The sequence below is a fragment of the Lemur catta genome, chromosome 22, assembly GCF_020740605.2.
Source record: "Lemur catta isolate mLemCat1 chromosome 22, mLemCat1.pri, whole genome shotgun sequence".
NCBI classification, from domain to species: Eukaryota; Metazoa; Chordata; class Mammalia; order Primates; family Lemuridae; genus Lemur; species Lemur catta.
The window spans coordinates 7,800,257-7,814,263 of record NC_059149.1 but is presented as its reverse complement, the minus strand read 5'-3'; the positions used below and the strand labels follow the sequence as shown (position 1 = coordinate 7,814,263).

Below are 14,007 nucleotides of genomic sequence, written 5' to 3'. Positions count from 1 at the left end.
CTATATCTCTCACGAACATAAATGCGACTGCTCACAAAATACTAGCAAATCAAATTCAACAACATATAAAAGAAATTATGCATCACTACCAAGTGAGATTTATCCCCAGTATACAAGAATGGTTCAACATTATAGATGCAGAAAAAGCATGACAAAATTTAACACCATTTTATGATAACAATGCTTAACAAAATAGGCATAGACAGGTCTTACCTAAAAACGATACAAGCCATATATGACAAACCCACAGCCAACATCATACTGAATGGGGAAAAACTGAAAACATTTCCACTTAGAAACTGGAACCAGACAAGGTTGCCCTCTATCACCACTTCTATTCAACATAGTGCTGGAAGTCCTTAGCCAGAGCAATCCGACAAGAGAAGGAAATCAAGGGGATCCAAATGGGAGCAGAAGAGGTCAAACTACCTCTCTTTGATGACGATATGATCTTATATCTAGAAAACCCCAAAGATTCTGCCATGAGACTACTGGTATTGATAAACAAATTCAGCAAAGTCTCAGGATAGAAAATCAATGTACAGAAATCAGTAGCATTCTTATATGCCAACAACAGTCAAACTGAGAACAGAATCAAGGACTCAATACCCTTCACAATAGCAACAAGAAAATAAAGTATCCAGGAATATATGTAACTAGGGAGGTACAAAGACCTCTACAGGGAGAACTATGAAACACTGAGGAAGGAAATAGCAGAGGACATAAACAGGTGGAAAACCATACGATGCTCATGGGTCGGCAGAATCTACATTGGTAAAATGTCTATACTACTCAAAGTGATCTACAGAGTCGTGGAATCTCTATTAAAATACCAACATCAGTTTTCACAGACCTAGAAAAAATAATTCTACGCTTCATATGGAACCAAAAAGACCCCATATAGCAAAAGCAATCTTAAGCAAAAAGAATAAATTGGGAGGCATCAATTTGCCAGACTTCAAGCTATACTACAAGGCTATAGTAACTAAAACAGATTGGTACTGGCACAAGAATAGAGGCATAGACCAATGGAACAGAACTACGAACCCAGATACAAAACCATCCTCATATAGCCATCTAATCTTTGACAAAGAAGACAAAAACATACACTGGGGAAAATAATCCTTATTGAATAAATGGTTCTGGGAAAACTGGATAGCCACATGTGGAAGACTGAAACAGTGTCCGCACCTTTCAACTCTCACAAAAATCAACTCATGGTGGATAACAGACTTAAACCTAAGGCGTGAAACTATAAGAATTCTAGAAGAAAATGTTGGAAAAACTCTCATAGACATTTGCCTAGGCAAAGACTTTATAAAGAAGACCCCAAAGGCAATTACAGAAGCAACAAAAATAAATAAATGGGACCTGATCAAATTAAAAAGCTTCTGCCCAGCCAAAGAAACTATAATGAGAGCAAAGAGACAAACTACAGAATGGCAGATAAAGGGCTGATAACTAGAATGTATATAGAACACAGGAAAATCAGCAAGAAAAAAATCAAACAACCCTGTCAAAAAGTGGGCAAAGGATATGAACAGAAACTTTTCAAAAGAAGATAGACTAATGGCTAACAAACATATGAAAAAAGGGTCAACATCTCTAATCATCAGGGAAATACAAATCAAAACCACAGTGAGGTATCACTTATCTCCAGTTAGAATGGCTTTTATCAAAAAGTCTGCAAACAATAAATGTTGGCGTGGATGTGGAGAGATAGGGACACTCATACACTGCTGGTGGGACTGCAAACTAGTACAACCTCTGTGGAAAGCAATATGGCGATACTTCAAAGAGCTACAAGTAGATGTACCATTTGATCCAGAAATTGCATTACTGGGCATCTACCCAAAGAACAAAAGGCATTCTATGAAAAAGACATCTGCACTCGAATGTTTATAGCAGCACAATTCACAATTGCAAAGATGTGGAAACAATCCCAAGTGCCCATCAATCCATGAGTGGATTAATAAATTGTGGTATATGTATACCATTGAGTTTTATTTAGCCACAAAAAACAATGATGATACAGCACCTCTTGTATTATCCTGGATAGAGCTGGAGCCCATTCTACTAAATGAAGTATCCTAAGAATGGAAAAACAAGCACCATATGTACTCGCCATCAAATTGGTTTTAACTGACCAACACTTATGTGCACATATAGTAATAACATTCATTGGGTGTCAGGCAGATGGGAGGCAGGTAGAGGGGATGGGTATATACACACCTAATGGGTGTGGTGTGCACCATCTAGGGGATGGACATGCTTGAAGCTCTGACTCAGGTGGGGCAAGGGCAATATTTGTAACCTAAACATTTGTACCCCCATAATATGTTCAAATAAAAAAACAAAACACAGATACTCAGAAAAAAATCCATTATAAAATCAGCTGATGTACTTCTTCACACATCAACAGACTAAAGAAGAAAAACAATCACATTTATGATATCAATAAATACAGAAGAAGCATTCAACAAATAAAATCCAACTTGCATTCATCATTTAAAAAATATCAGCAAACTAGGAATAGAGGGAATCTTTTCAAGTAGATAAAGAATATTTAAGAAAAAGCCTATAGCTGACATAATACTTAATGATGAGAAATTGGATACTTTTCCACTAAAATCAGAAACAATGCAAGGATGTTCCTTCTCTCACCACTCCTACTTCAACATCAAACTGGAAGTTCTAGCTAATACAGTAAGACCACAAAAGGAAATAAAGATATACTAAATCGGAGGAAAAAATAAAACTGTCATTGTTTGCATAAATAATCACCTATGTAGAAAATCCAAAAAGAACTGAAGAAAAAAGAAACTCTTGGAACTAAAAAATGATTACAGCAAGACTGCAAGATACAAGGTTAAACGTACAAAAGGCAATCATTTTCCTACTGGAATAGCAATGAACAAATGACATTTTAAATTTAAAACAGACTATAATTTATATTAGCACCCGCCAAAATGAAGTACTTAGCTATAAATCTAACAAAATATGCATAATATCTACATGAGAAAAACTATAAAACACTGATGAAAGAATTATTAAAAAAGAACTAAGTGACTGAGGAGATATTACATGTTAATGGATAGGAAAACTCATTGTTGTCAAGATATCAATTCTTCTTAACTTCATCCGTAGATTGAATGCAATTCTATTCATAATCCCTGCAATTTATTTTGTGGAAATCAACAAACTGAATCTAAAGTTTATTTGAAGAAGCAAAAGGCCCAGAATAGCTAACTCAATATTGAAAGAAGAAGAATGAAGTCAGAAGATGAATACTACCCACCTCAACATACTACAAATCTATGGTATTCAAGACAGTATGTTATTAAAGAAAGAATAATCTAAAAGGTAAATGAAACAGGATAGAAGGTCCAAAAATAGACATATGTAAATCCAGTCATCTGGTCTTTGATGAAGGAACAAAAGCAATATGGTAGAGAACAGAGAGTCTTTCAACAAGTGGTGCTGGAACAACTGGACATCCACATAGGAAAAAATAATCTAACACAGACCTTATGACCTTCAAAAAGTAACTCAGAATGGATCATAGACATAAATGTAAAATGCAAAACTAAAACTCCTAAAAGATAACTTAGGAAAAACCTAGATGACCTCAGGTATGGCATCGACTTTTTAGGTAAAATATCACAGGTACAGTCCATGAAAGAAAGAATTGAGAAGCTGGACTTCATTAAATTAAAATTTTCTCTTGTGTGAAAAACACTGTTAAGAGAATAAAAAGATAAGCCACAGACTGGGAGAAAATATTTGCAACAGACACATCAGATACAGGACTGTGACCCAAAATATTCAAATGACACTTAAAACTCAACAACAAGAAAACAAACAGCCTCATTTAAAAATGGACAAAATATTTTAAAAGACCCCTCATCAAAAAATATATATAGATGGTAAATAAGTATGTGAACAGATGCTCCACATTATATTTCTCACGAAAATGCAAATTAAAACAACAATTAGATACCACAACACACCTATTAGAATGGCCAAAATCCAAAACACTAACATCAAGTGTTGGTGTTGATGTGGGGCAACAGGGACCCGCCTTCACTGCTCATGGGAATGCAATTCTGGAATACATTTAGGCAGTATTTGCAAAACTAAGGATACTCTTACCATGTGATTCAGTAATAGCAACCCTTGGTATTTACCCACAGGAGTTGAAAATTTATGCCCACAGAAAAACCTGCATAAGGATGTTTATTTCAGCTTCATTTATATTACCAAACTTGGAAGCAACCAAGATGTTCTTCAGTAGGTGAATGGATAATATTATTTAACACTAAATAGAAATGAGCTATCAAGCAATGAAAAGACATGGAGAAACTTTAAATGTATATTACTAAGTGAAAGAAACCAATCCGAAAAGGCTATATACTGTATGATTCCAATAACATGACAATGTGGAAAAGGAAACACTATGGAGACAGTAAAATGATCACTGGTTGTCAGAGATTGGAGGTGAAAAGGACAGGATGAAAAGGCAGAATACAGAGGATTTTTAAAACAGTTAAAATATTCTGTCTGATATTACAATGGTGGATACATGTCCTTATATATTTGTCAAAACCCATAGAATGTACAACAGCAAGAATGAACCCTAAGGTAAACTATGGACTTTGGATGATAATGATGTATCCATGTAGGTTTATCCACTGTAATAAATATACCACTCCGGTAGGGGATGGAGGAAGCTTAAATGCATATCAGCAAGTGAAACAAGCCAATCTTAAAATCCTACACACTGTGTGATTCCAATAACATGGCATTCTGAAAAAAGAAAAACCCTGGAGACAGTAAAAAGATCAGTGGTTGCTAGGGGTCAAGGGGAGAAGGAAGGATGAATTGATGGAGCACAGGATTTTTAGGGCAGTGAAAATAATCTGTATGGTATTATAATGACAGATACGTGTCATTTTACATTTGTAAGGACCCACAAAATGTACAACACTAAGAGTGGACCCTAATATAAACTGTGGACTTTGGCTGATAATGGTGTATCCATGTGGGTCATCAATTATAACAAATGTACCACTCTGGTGTGTGATGTTAAGATTGAGGAAGGTTGTGTGGATGTGGGATGAGGGGGTGTATGGGAAATCTCTGTACTTTCCGCTGTAAGCTTCTGTGAACCTAAAGCTGCTCTAAAAGATAAAGCCTATTTTTTAAAATAGAGAGAAAACCATTAGTTTTCCATGACCCCATGTATTCACAGGCACAAGAGTTGTGGCATAATTATCTTCCCTTTGTGAATAGGTTAATACATTTATTGGAAAATTTAACACCTTCTGAAAAGTATCAGACTATAACAATAATTTTTCTAAAACTAATTATGGATGCCGACTTTAGCAACTTAATTCAGCTCTAAAGTGAAACTAGATACAACAGGGTCTGGCACATAGTAGCAACTCAGTAAATGTTATAAATTAATGAATGATGCTAAAAAGTGTCCAAAATAGGTATGATTCAGGGAAACGTGCTTACTTACTCCATGTCCAGAGCACTTTCGTGAACAAGCTTCTGATTCACTCTTAATAAACCTTGATTCTATACAATAACGATTCCTACAAATCTAAAGAAAAACACATACAAAAATGTTTCCAAGCCAAAGAGGTCCAGCATTCATAACATCACAATTAGTAATTATAAAACATAAAATCATAACCATTTAATGCTATAAATTTCATTCTAAGTACTGTTTTAGCTGCATTTCAGAAATTAGATAAGTTGTATTTTCATTTACATTTAGTTCAAACATTTTAAATGTTTGATACTTAAATGAAAAGATTTACTGAAGCAATGAATAAAACTAGATTTAAAAAAAAATAGATTTCATTTACCCTTCCAGTATCACAAGCAGTGCCATCTTGCATAATCATGGGATCTTCAGCTTCTAGATGCAATGGGTGGTCTAGAGTTACGCATACAGTACCTCGTACGAAAGCATAAATCACATTACCCATTTTTGGATAGAAAGGAGCTTGAGCAGGGTAGGTACAAACTAATCGTCCACATATAAGACTACTGTGAACATAATAAAATTATATGGTTATTATACATTAGGCATTTATTAGGAAAGCTTTGAGTTTGCTTTCTTTGACCAAAAATAGAAACAGAGAGAGATAAAGGAAAAAAAGGAAGGAAGGAAGAAAGGAAGGAAGGAAGGAAGGAAGGAAGGAAGGAAGGAAGGAAGGAAAGGAGAGAGAGAGGGAGGGAAGGAGGGTGGGAGGGAGGAAGGAAGAGAAAGAAAGAAAGAGAAAACAGAAAGAAAGAGGAAGGAAGGAAGCTAGGTTGGTTGCTTCTTCATTTATGGTAGTATATCTAAGGAAAATGTAATGCTTTAACAGTAACATTTAAAGTAAAAAGTAAAAAAGTATACATCCATTGATCCAAGCTTATCTTTCAATGTATTAGTGGTCTTTTATTCACTGTGCAGATTATATATTTACTGTTAAATAATCAGTTTACTCCAACATTTTATATCCCCTTATAGGGGGAGAGAAAGATGAAAAACTTGTAAGCCCTATCCTCTTTTATCTTACAATCTAATACTCTTACTATGGCTTACAATAAATATATGATTCAAATGCCATTAAAAATGATACAAGTGAAATAAATCCTCACAGGAATTTAAGACATGGACACATTCTATTTTAACAGTTAGGGAAGACTTCACAGAGAAGATGCCACCTGAATCAAGGCTCACAAATTAGTAAGCTTTCAACAGAAATAGTGAGGTATTTCGAAACAAAAGTAACAGTATAAGCAAATCAAGGAAGCATAAAACTACATGCTATGTTTGAGTCTACAAATTCTATGAGTGTATGAGTATGCTTTGCTAACTAGAAGTTAGCCCAGTGTCTGGCACATAGTATGTTCCTAATAAATGTTATTTTAAAATAAACTAAACAAAATCCTAGCTCTTCAAATGTAGTAAGAATTGAATTTCATTTTATAGACACTGGGAAGTCTTCATTTTGAGTAAGTATCAAAGTGGATGCGGATACTATTTTTATAAGGAAAAATGAACAGATTTGGAGAAAAACGGTGCAATGGGTGCTATGATTTTCAATTTTGATTTGGATTTAGTAACCCAATCATCATTCATACGTAAAGGTTAAAAAATAAGATGAAATTTTATACTGTAGCTCAAGAAAGATGTCAGGACTAGAGATTTTAATCTGAGACTCACTCCCATGCACATGTAATACTTTAAACCACTGGAATGAATGACATATATTAAAGAGAGAAAAAAGATAAATATTTATATATATGTGTACATATATATTTATATATATATATGAAGAAAAAGTATCATTTATATTTGTATAGCATACTTCCATGCACAGTATACATATCTCCCTCTACTGAAACCGCAGTTCCCAAAACTATCTCCTTGAGATTGTATTTCTTCATAGCAGGCAAATGGAGCTTGTCTGGAACCTGTCAAAGTTGGAAATATATTTGGATTAAAACAAATGTTGTTTTTTTATCTTCCTCCATTTCTTAATATATCATGTTTCCTTTGCTTCTTTCTCCATTGTTATCTAATTCAAAGGTTTTCCTAGCAAGGTTGTAAGGAAAGAGAAAAATGTATGGTGAAAGGCAATGCTCATGGTTATTCCTCCTTTTGCTTCATTTTCATTCATTTCCATCACAGAAGATAATATGGCGGAGTAGAGAATTATGGAAGTGTAAATTAAGAGAGGATTCAGCAGAAGAAAACAATAGAGAGATAATACAAGAAAACTATACTATTCTAGATTCTGAGTGGGAATTCACAAATAGCCAGATCTGTAACAAAATCAATGAGATTTCTTCAATGAGAAGACATTTTATCATATCTTCAGGTCATCTAAACTGAAGGAATCAAAATCAGCAACCTATGTATTTACCCATTTTTTCCTTCACTGCTATATTGTTTTTTAATTTCTCTGTAAAAAATTACCAAGATTTAGAGCTTTAAAACAACATCGATTTAAGTCCCAGTTTCTGCAGGTCAGAAGTTCAGCAAGGCACAGGTGTGTTCTCTGCTCAGGGTCTCACTATGCTGAAATCAAGGTCTTGGTTGGGGCTATAGTATATCATCTGAGGTTGGAGTTTCCTTCAGAGCTCACTGATTGTTGGTAGGATTCAGTTTTTTTGCAGTTGCAGGTCTGAGGTCCCATTTTCTTGCCAGGTATTGCTCTTGGCTCTTAGAAAGTCTCCCCAGGTCCTGGTTGCATGACCCTCCCATAACATGATAGCTTCCTTCTTCCAAACAAGAAGAAGAATCTTTTTGACATCTCCTGTCTTTTAGGGGCTCACATGATCAGTTCAGCCCCACCCTTTTGATTAAATCAAAGTTGACTAATTATGGGCCTTAATTATATCCTCAAAATTCCTTTGAATTTACTATATAACCTAATCACATTAATGATATTCCATCATATATTCCCTGGTTCTTCCTCAACCCAAAGTCAGGGAAGTATCCACTATGTGTATGTACCAGAAGAAATTTAGAGGTCATCTTAGGATTCTGCCTCGTACAGTTACCTTCTCCAAAGTGAACCTCTCTAAGCCTAACTGCCTGATCTATAAAAGCAGATAATAATATCTACTTCCATTAATTGTTTGAGAATTAATCATTCTTACGTTTATTTCGTCACTGTTAATGCCCATCTAATCCCTCTCCATCCTCTTTTACAATTAGGAGGGTTTCTCCTGTTTACTGGCCTCTTCTATACTTTATATGTTTTTTCTTTCCACTATTCTTTTTACATTCTTTACCTTCCCCTTATCCTAGCACTTTCTACCATTTCTAGACATTGGTCCATCGATCAAAGGAGACTATACAGATTCCATCAGTACAGGCGATGTTAGTTCTGGGTAGTCACAATGTTTAACCAGTTCAATGGCGAATCTGAAATACCAGGTTAGGAATACCAGTCTATGGCTGTTAAACACCAAGAGACTATCTGGAGAAAGTCAGAAATTAGATAACACAGTTCTGTTTGGAGAGATAATGTAAAAGAATATGTTTGGTCATAAAGTGGTCAGAAGAATTTTGCTGAAAGTAATAATCTCCATTCAGACCAATTTTGTTAGCATACTTATGGCATTTAAAGTTACCAATGAGCCCTTATCATTAATTTCTCCCTTAAACACTTTCTCCCATTCGTATTAGATACTCACTCTCTCTTAGATCAGTCTTGGTTTTCCAGAGTGATATGAAAACACTGAAAGGTCAGCATTTTGCAAACCTGAAGTACAAGTTAAATTTTCCCCATAAACCCAGTGTACTGACCAAATTTACTAACAGAATTTGCCCTTCCATGGTCAAAATAATATTTAGATTCCCTGTATTCTATTATTAAATGCTTTGAAGTGCATTAAAATAGTGGATGTACTTTCATAGACAGTTGTGCATGGCTGGCACTAGGGCAGTAAATGCTGGAAAATTATTGCAAATAACTTAAGTAATCCTTCATAAATATTGAGTGCTTGAGAGTTTGATGTTACATTCCCTGACAACTATCAGAGATAATTAGGTATAATAGAAGTAGACTCCCTATTAACTTGAATATAAGGAACCACTGAGATGTTAGGTAAAATTTTAGCTTTCATAACCTGATATCTAACTCATCTGATCTTTGACTAATAGGCATTTGGAACTTAACATATCCTCAAACCAAATTTTTACACCCAGACTTCATACTCCAGATGTTCAGGCCAATATTTAGGAATCATCCTTTCTTTTATCCTCTTACTACCTGCCTCTACCATCCAAGTCTTATGGACATTACCTCCTGAATAAGGCTGAGCATGATCACTTCTCAAATTTTCTGTAGCTACCACTCTATCCTGAGCTATCTATCATCAGTTCTCCTCTAGTATGCTGAGTTCTAATCAACTCCTTGCTTCTATTCTGCACTCCTCATAATACATTTTCCATATCACAAATCAGAGTGCTCTTTTTAAAAGCAAAGATGTCAGACTCTTACTTAAATATCTCTACACATTATACAAAGAATAAAATCCAGTTTTCTCACCATCGTCTTTACTTAGCCTAATTTAGTACACTTTAGTCATACTCCTCTTTTTCTATTCTTGAACAAATCAGATTCATCCTAAATACGGTGCCATAATATTTGCTGTATTTTTCTCTCAGAAATGTTCTTTCCCAAATTACAATGCACAAAAACTGTTTTCAGGTTACTACCATTTCTACCTTCTTTGTATAACTATCATAACAATAAATGTACCATCTGCAAGGAAATTTTCTAGGAGCAAAAGACAGTGGTGTATCCATAAGACTGGAAATATGTGATAGAACCTGAGTCTGGTAGTCTGGGCTGAAATACTAACTAAATGAATCCACTCCCTCTGGATACTAAGTTTCAGAAAATAATTAGTGCTTGGAAATTTTTGATATCTTAATCTCTCTTGGTAAGATGATCCTGTATATTTTATCAAGAAATAGACTAGACAGTTCAACTAAGCTATGCACACATATTTACTTGTCATCCATTTAAAAAATTCTATTGACTGATCAACCCTATGGGGATCACATGGTAGTAATATTCTCCAGGGATTAGGGGGTTGGGAGGGTAAACTCACAACTAATGGACAGGGTGAGCATTGTAAGGGGGAAGGGCATGCCTTTAATCCTCATTTGGGTGAGGCAAAGACAAAATGTAACCAAAACGTTTGTATCCTCATAATACCCTGAAATAAAATAAAATAAAAATAAATAAATAAATTAGAAAAAAAAATTCTATTGAGAAGGGAGCCACGATGGCCAACTAGAGACATACCTTCTCAGACTGCCCTGGCTGAAGGGTAGAAGTTTAGTCTGAGGAGAGTAGAGAACAATTGCTGGGGTGAGGATCACGGGGAGAGACAGTAGAGGTGACTGGGGACCCCACTGAGAAGGGCTGTGAAACTGAGAAAGAGGAAGCGAGAGAAGAGAGGACAGTGGCACAAACCACATCCAGAGAGGCCTGGAGCCCAGTTAAAGGGTAAGGGGGGATCCTCTCCCTTACTTGGGTGACTCTAGAGAGGAGCGGGACACTAAACCCTCACCCGGTGGGAGAGTGGCACGAAAGACCTGAGAGCTGGCATTATGCCTCCTCCTCTGCACCTCCTCCATTCCTGGATTTACAGAAAGTTATTTTGGCTCAAGTCTGCTTGTAGCCATGGCCCCTCCCCACCACACCAACCCCGAGAGCGCTCGGTGCTGAGAAGCCTGTTTCTATGTGGTGGGAGCACATTCCTGCCTGAGCCCACAACTGAGAGCGGAACCACCTTGGCGGAACTTTGCAAGATCGCCTGATGGCAGCTTGGACAGTTGGGCAGAACCCGGCACCCCCGCTGGACATGAGAGCAGTGCAGAGACCGTGGCCTCTCCCCACCCTGTAGCAACCATGCTTCATGCAGAGAGGCCTGTCTCTCTGCTGCGGGGGCATGATTCCGGCGGATCCCGCCACTGACAGGGGAGCCGTCAGAGCAGTATAAGCCAAGAGGTTCATCAAACCTGCTAGAGCACCCCAAAGGCAACTTTGGACAAGCATTTCTCTCCCTGGCATGGTCAGAGACCAATCTTTGGGGACTCAGAGACAAGTCCATAAGTCAGCCCTAGCAAGCTCAGCTCTGGATGGAGAGCCCAGATGAGAAGGAACCAGCGAAGTTCATCCTGAAATATGAAAAATCAAAGTGAAAGGACACCCCAAAAGAAAACAAAAACTCCTTACAAATGGATACAAAACTAAATGAAAAGATTGAAATAACAAATAAAGAATTCTGAATATGGATTTGTAAGGAAGCTCAATAAAATACAAGAGAAAATAACCCCCCCCCAAAAGAAGTCACAAAAACAATTCAGAAATTAATAAAACATTCTCTAAAGAAATAAAATTATTACCATAAAAAAAAAAACCAAACAGTACTTCTGGATATGAAAAATTCATTCAAGGAATTACAAAACATGGTGGAAACCCTTAACAATAGGCTTGTTCATGCAGAAGGAAGAATTTCAGAGCCTGGAGATAACACCTTTGAGCTAAACAACTCACTCAAAGAGAAAGAATAGAGAAATAAGGGGAATTAACAAAGCCTACAAGAAATGTGGGACTATGTAAAGAGGTCAAACATAAGAATCATAGGCATCCCTGAGAGTGAGGAAGAAAATACACAAGGGTTGGAAAATCTATTTGAAGGAGTAACTGAAGAAAATTTCCCTGGCCTCTCTGGAAATCTAGATATACAGATACAAGAAACTCAAAGGACTTCTAGAAAATTCATTACAGAGAGGCAATCACCACAACACAAAGTTATCAGGCTGGTCCAAGTAAACATGAAAGAGACACTTCTACATGCAGTAAGATGAAAAAATCAGGTAATTTACAAAGGAAAACCTATCAGACTAACTGCAGATTTCTCAACTGAGACCTTATAAGCCAGAAAGGATTGGGGCCCCATTCTCAGTCTTCTCAAACAGAATAATGGCAAGCTTAGAATTCTGTATCCTGCAAAACTAAGTTTCTTATCTGAGGAAGATATAAAGATCTTCTCAAAGAAGCAAACACTGAGGGAATTTGTCAAGACCTAACCTGCCCTGAAGAAAGTACTCAGAACTGCATAATACATGGATCAACACAGTAGACACCCACCAGTGTAAAATCACCCAAAAGATAAAGGTGAGAGCCCCGATACCACAATGGCTCAAGAGGAAAAACAGAGCAATAAAGTTCTATTCAACAGGAAGAACAGAAATCTACCCAAATTATCAATTCTTTCAATAAATGTGAATGGCTTGAACTCCCCACTCAAGAGACATAGGCTGGCTGAACGGAAAAAAAAAAAAAAAATACAAGCCAAGAATCTGCTGCCTCCAGCAAACACATCTAACTCACAAAGACTCATTCAGACTCAAGGTGAAAGGATGTAAAACAATATTTCATACAAATGGAAACTAAAATAAAGCTGATGTAGCCATTCTTATATAAGATATCATATACTTCAAATCAACAAAAGTAAAGAAAGACAAAAATGGTAGTTATATAATGGTAAAGGGAACAATTCCACAAGAAGTCATAACAATTCTAAATATTTATGTGCCTAACACAGGAGCACCCAGATTCAAAAAGCAAATCCTACTTGATCTAAACAAAATGATAAACAGCAGCACTTTAAGAGCTGGGGACTTTAACACCCCACTGGAAGAACAGGACAGATACTCCAAACAGAAAATAAACAAAGAAACAATGGACCTAAACAGAACTCTAGAAAAAATGGGCCTAACAGACATTCACAGAACATTATACCCCCAAACCACTGAATTTACATTCTTCTCATAAGCTCATGCAACATTCCCTAAGATTGATAACATCCTAAGCCAAAAAAAAATAACAAAAATTTTCAAAAAATGGAAATTATACCAAGTATATTCTTAAACCATAGTAGAATAATATTAGAAATGAACCCCAACAGAAACACTCATCATTAAAGAAAGTCATGGAAACTAAACAACCTACTGCTGAACAATAGTAGGGTAAAGGTGGAAATCAATAGATTATTTGACCTAATTGATAAAGGGGACACAAGTCATCAAAATATGTGGGTTATAGCTAAAGCAGTCCTGAGAATAAAATTCATAACCCTAAACGCCTATATCCAAAAGACAGAAAGATCGCAAATCAACAATTCAAAGAATTCTCTTAAGGAGCTGACAAAGGAAGAGCAAATCAATCCAAAACACAGCAGAAGAAAAGAAATAACCACGATCAGAGCAGAACTAAATGAAATCAATAAAAAAGAACTATACAGAAGATTAATTTTAAAAGTTGATTTTTTTAAAAGATAAACAAAATTGAGAGGCTTCTCACTAGATTAACCAGAAGCAGAAAAGAAAGGACTCAAATAAATGTAATCAGAAATGAAGAAGTAGAAATCACAACTGATGCTATGGAAATACAAAATATCTTCTCTGAA

The 14,007-nt window shown here is 36.0% G+C and overlaps 1 protein-coding gene across 2 annotated transcripts in view; it reads right to left on the bottom strand.

Annotated features, from left to right (window-relative positions):
- The window catches only part of LOC123626630 (disintegrin and metalloproteinase domain-containing protein 32-like), a 96,973-nt gene that overhangs the window by 14,594 nt on the left and 68,372 nt on the right, over positions 1–14,007 (bottom strand). For both annotated transcript variants that reach the window (XM_045535776.1, XM_045535777.1), the window contains exons 10-11: positions 5,877–5,968; positions 5,525–5,608 (exon numbers count right to left, since the gene is read on the bottom strand). In XM_045535776.1, the coding sequence (XP_045391732.1) occupies positions 5,525–5,608; positions 5,877–5,968 (176 nt within the window). The remainder of the gene's footprint in view (positions 1–5,524; positions 5,609–5,876; positions 5,969–14,007) is intronic.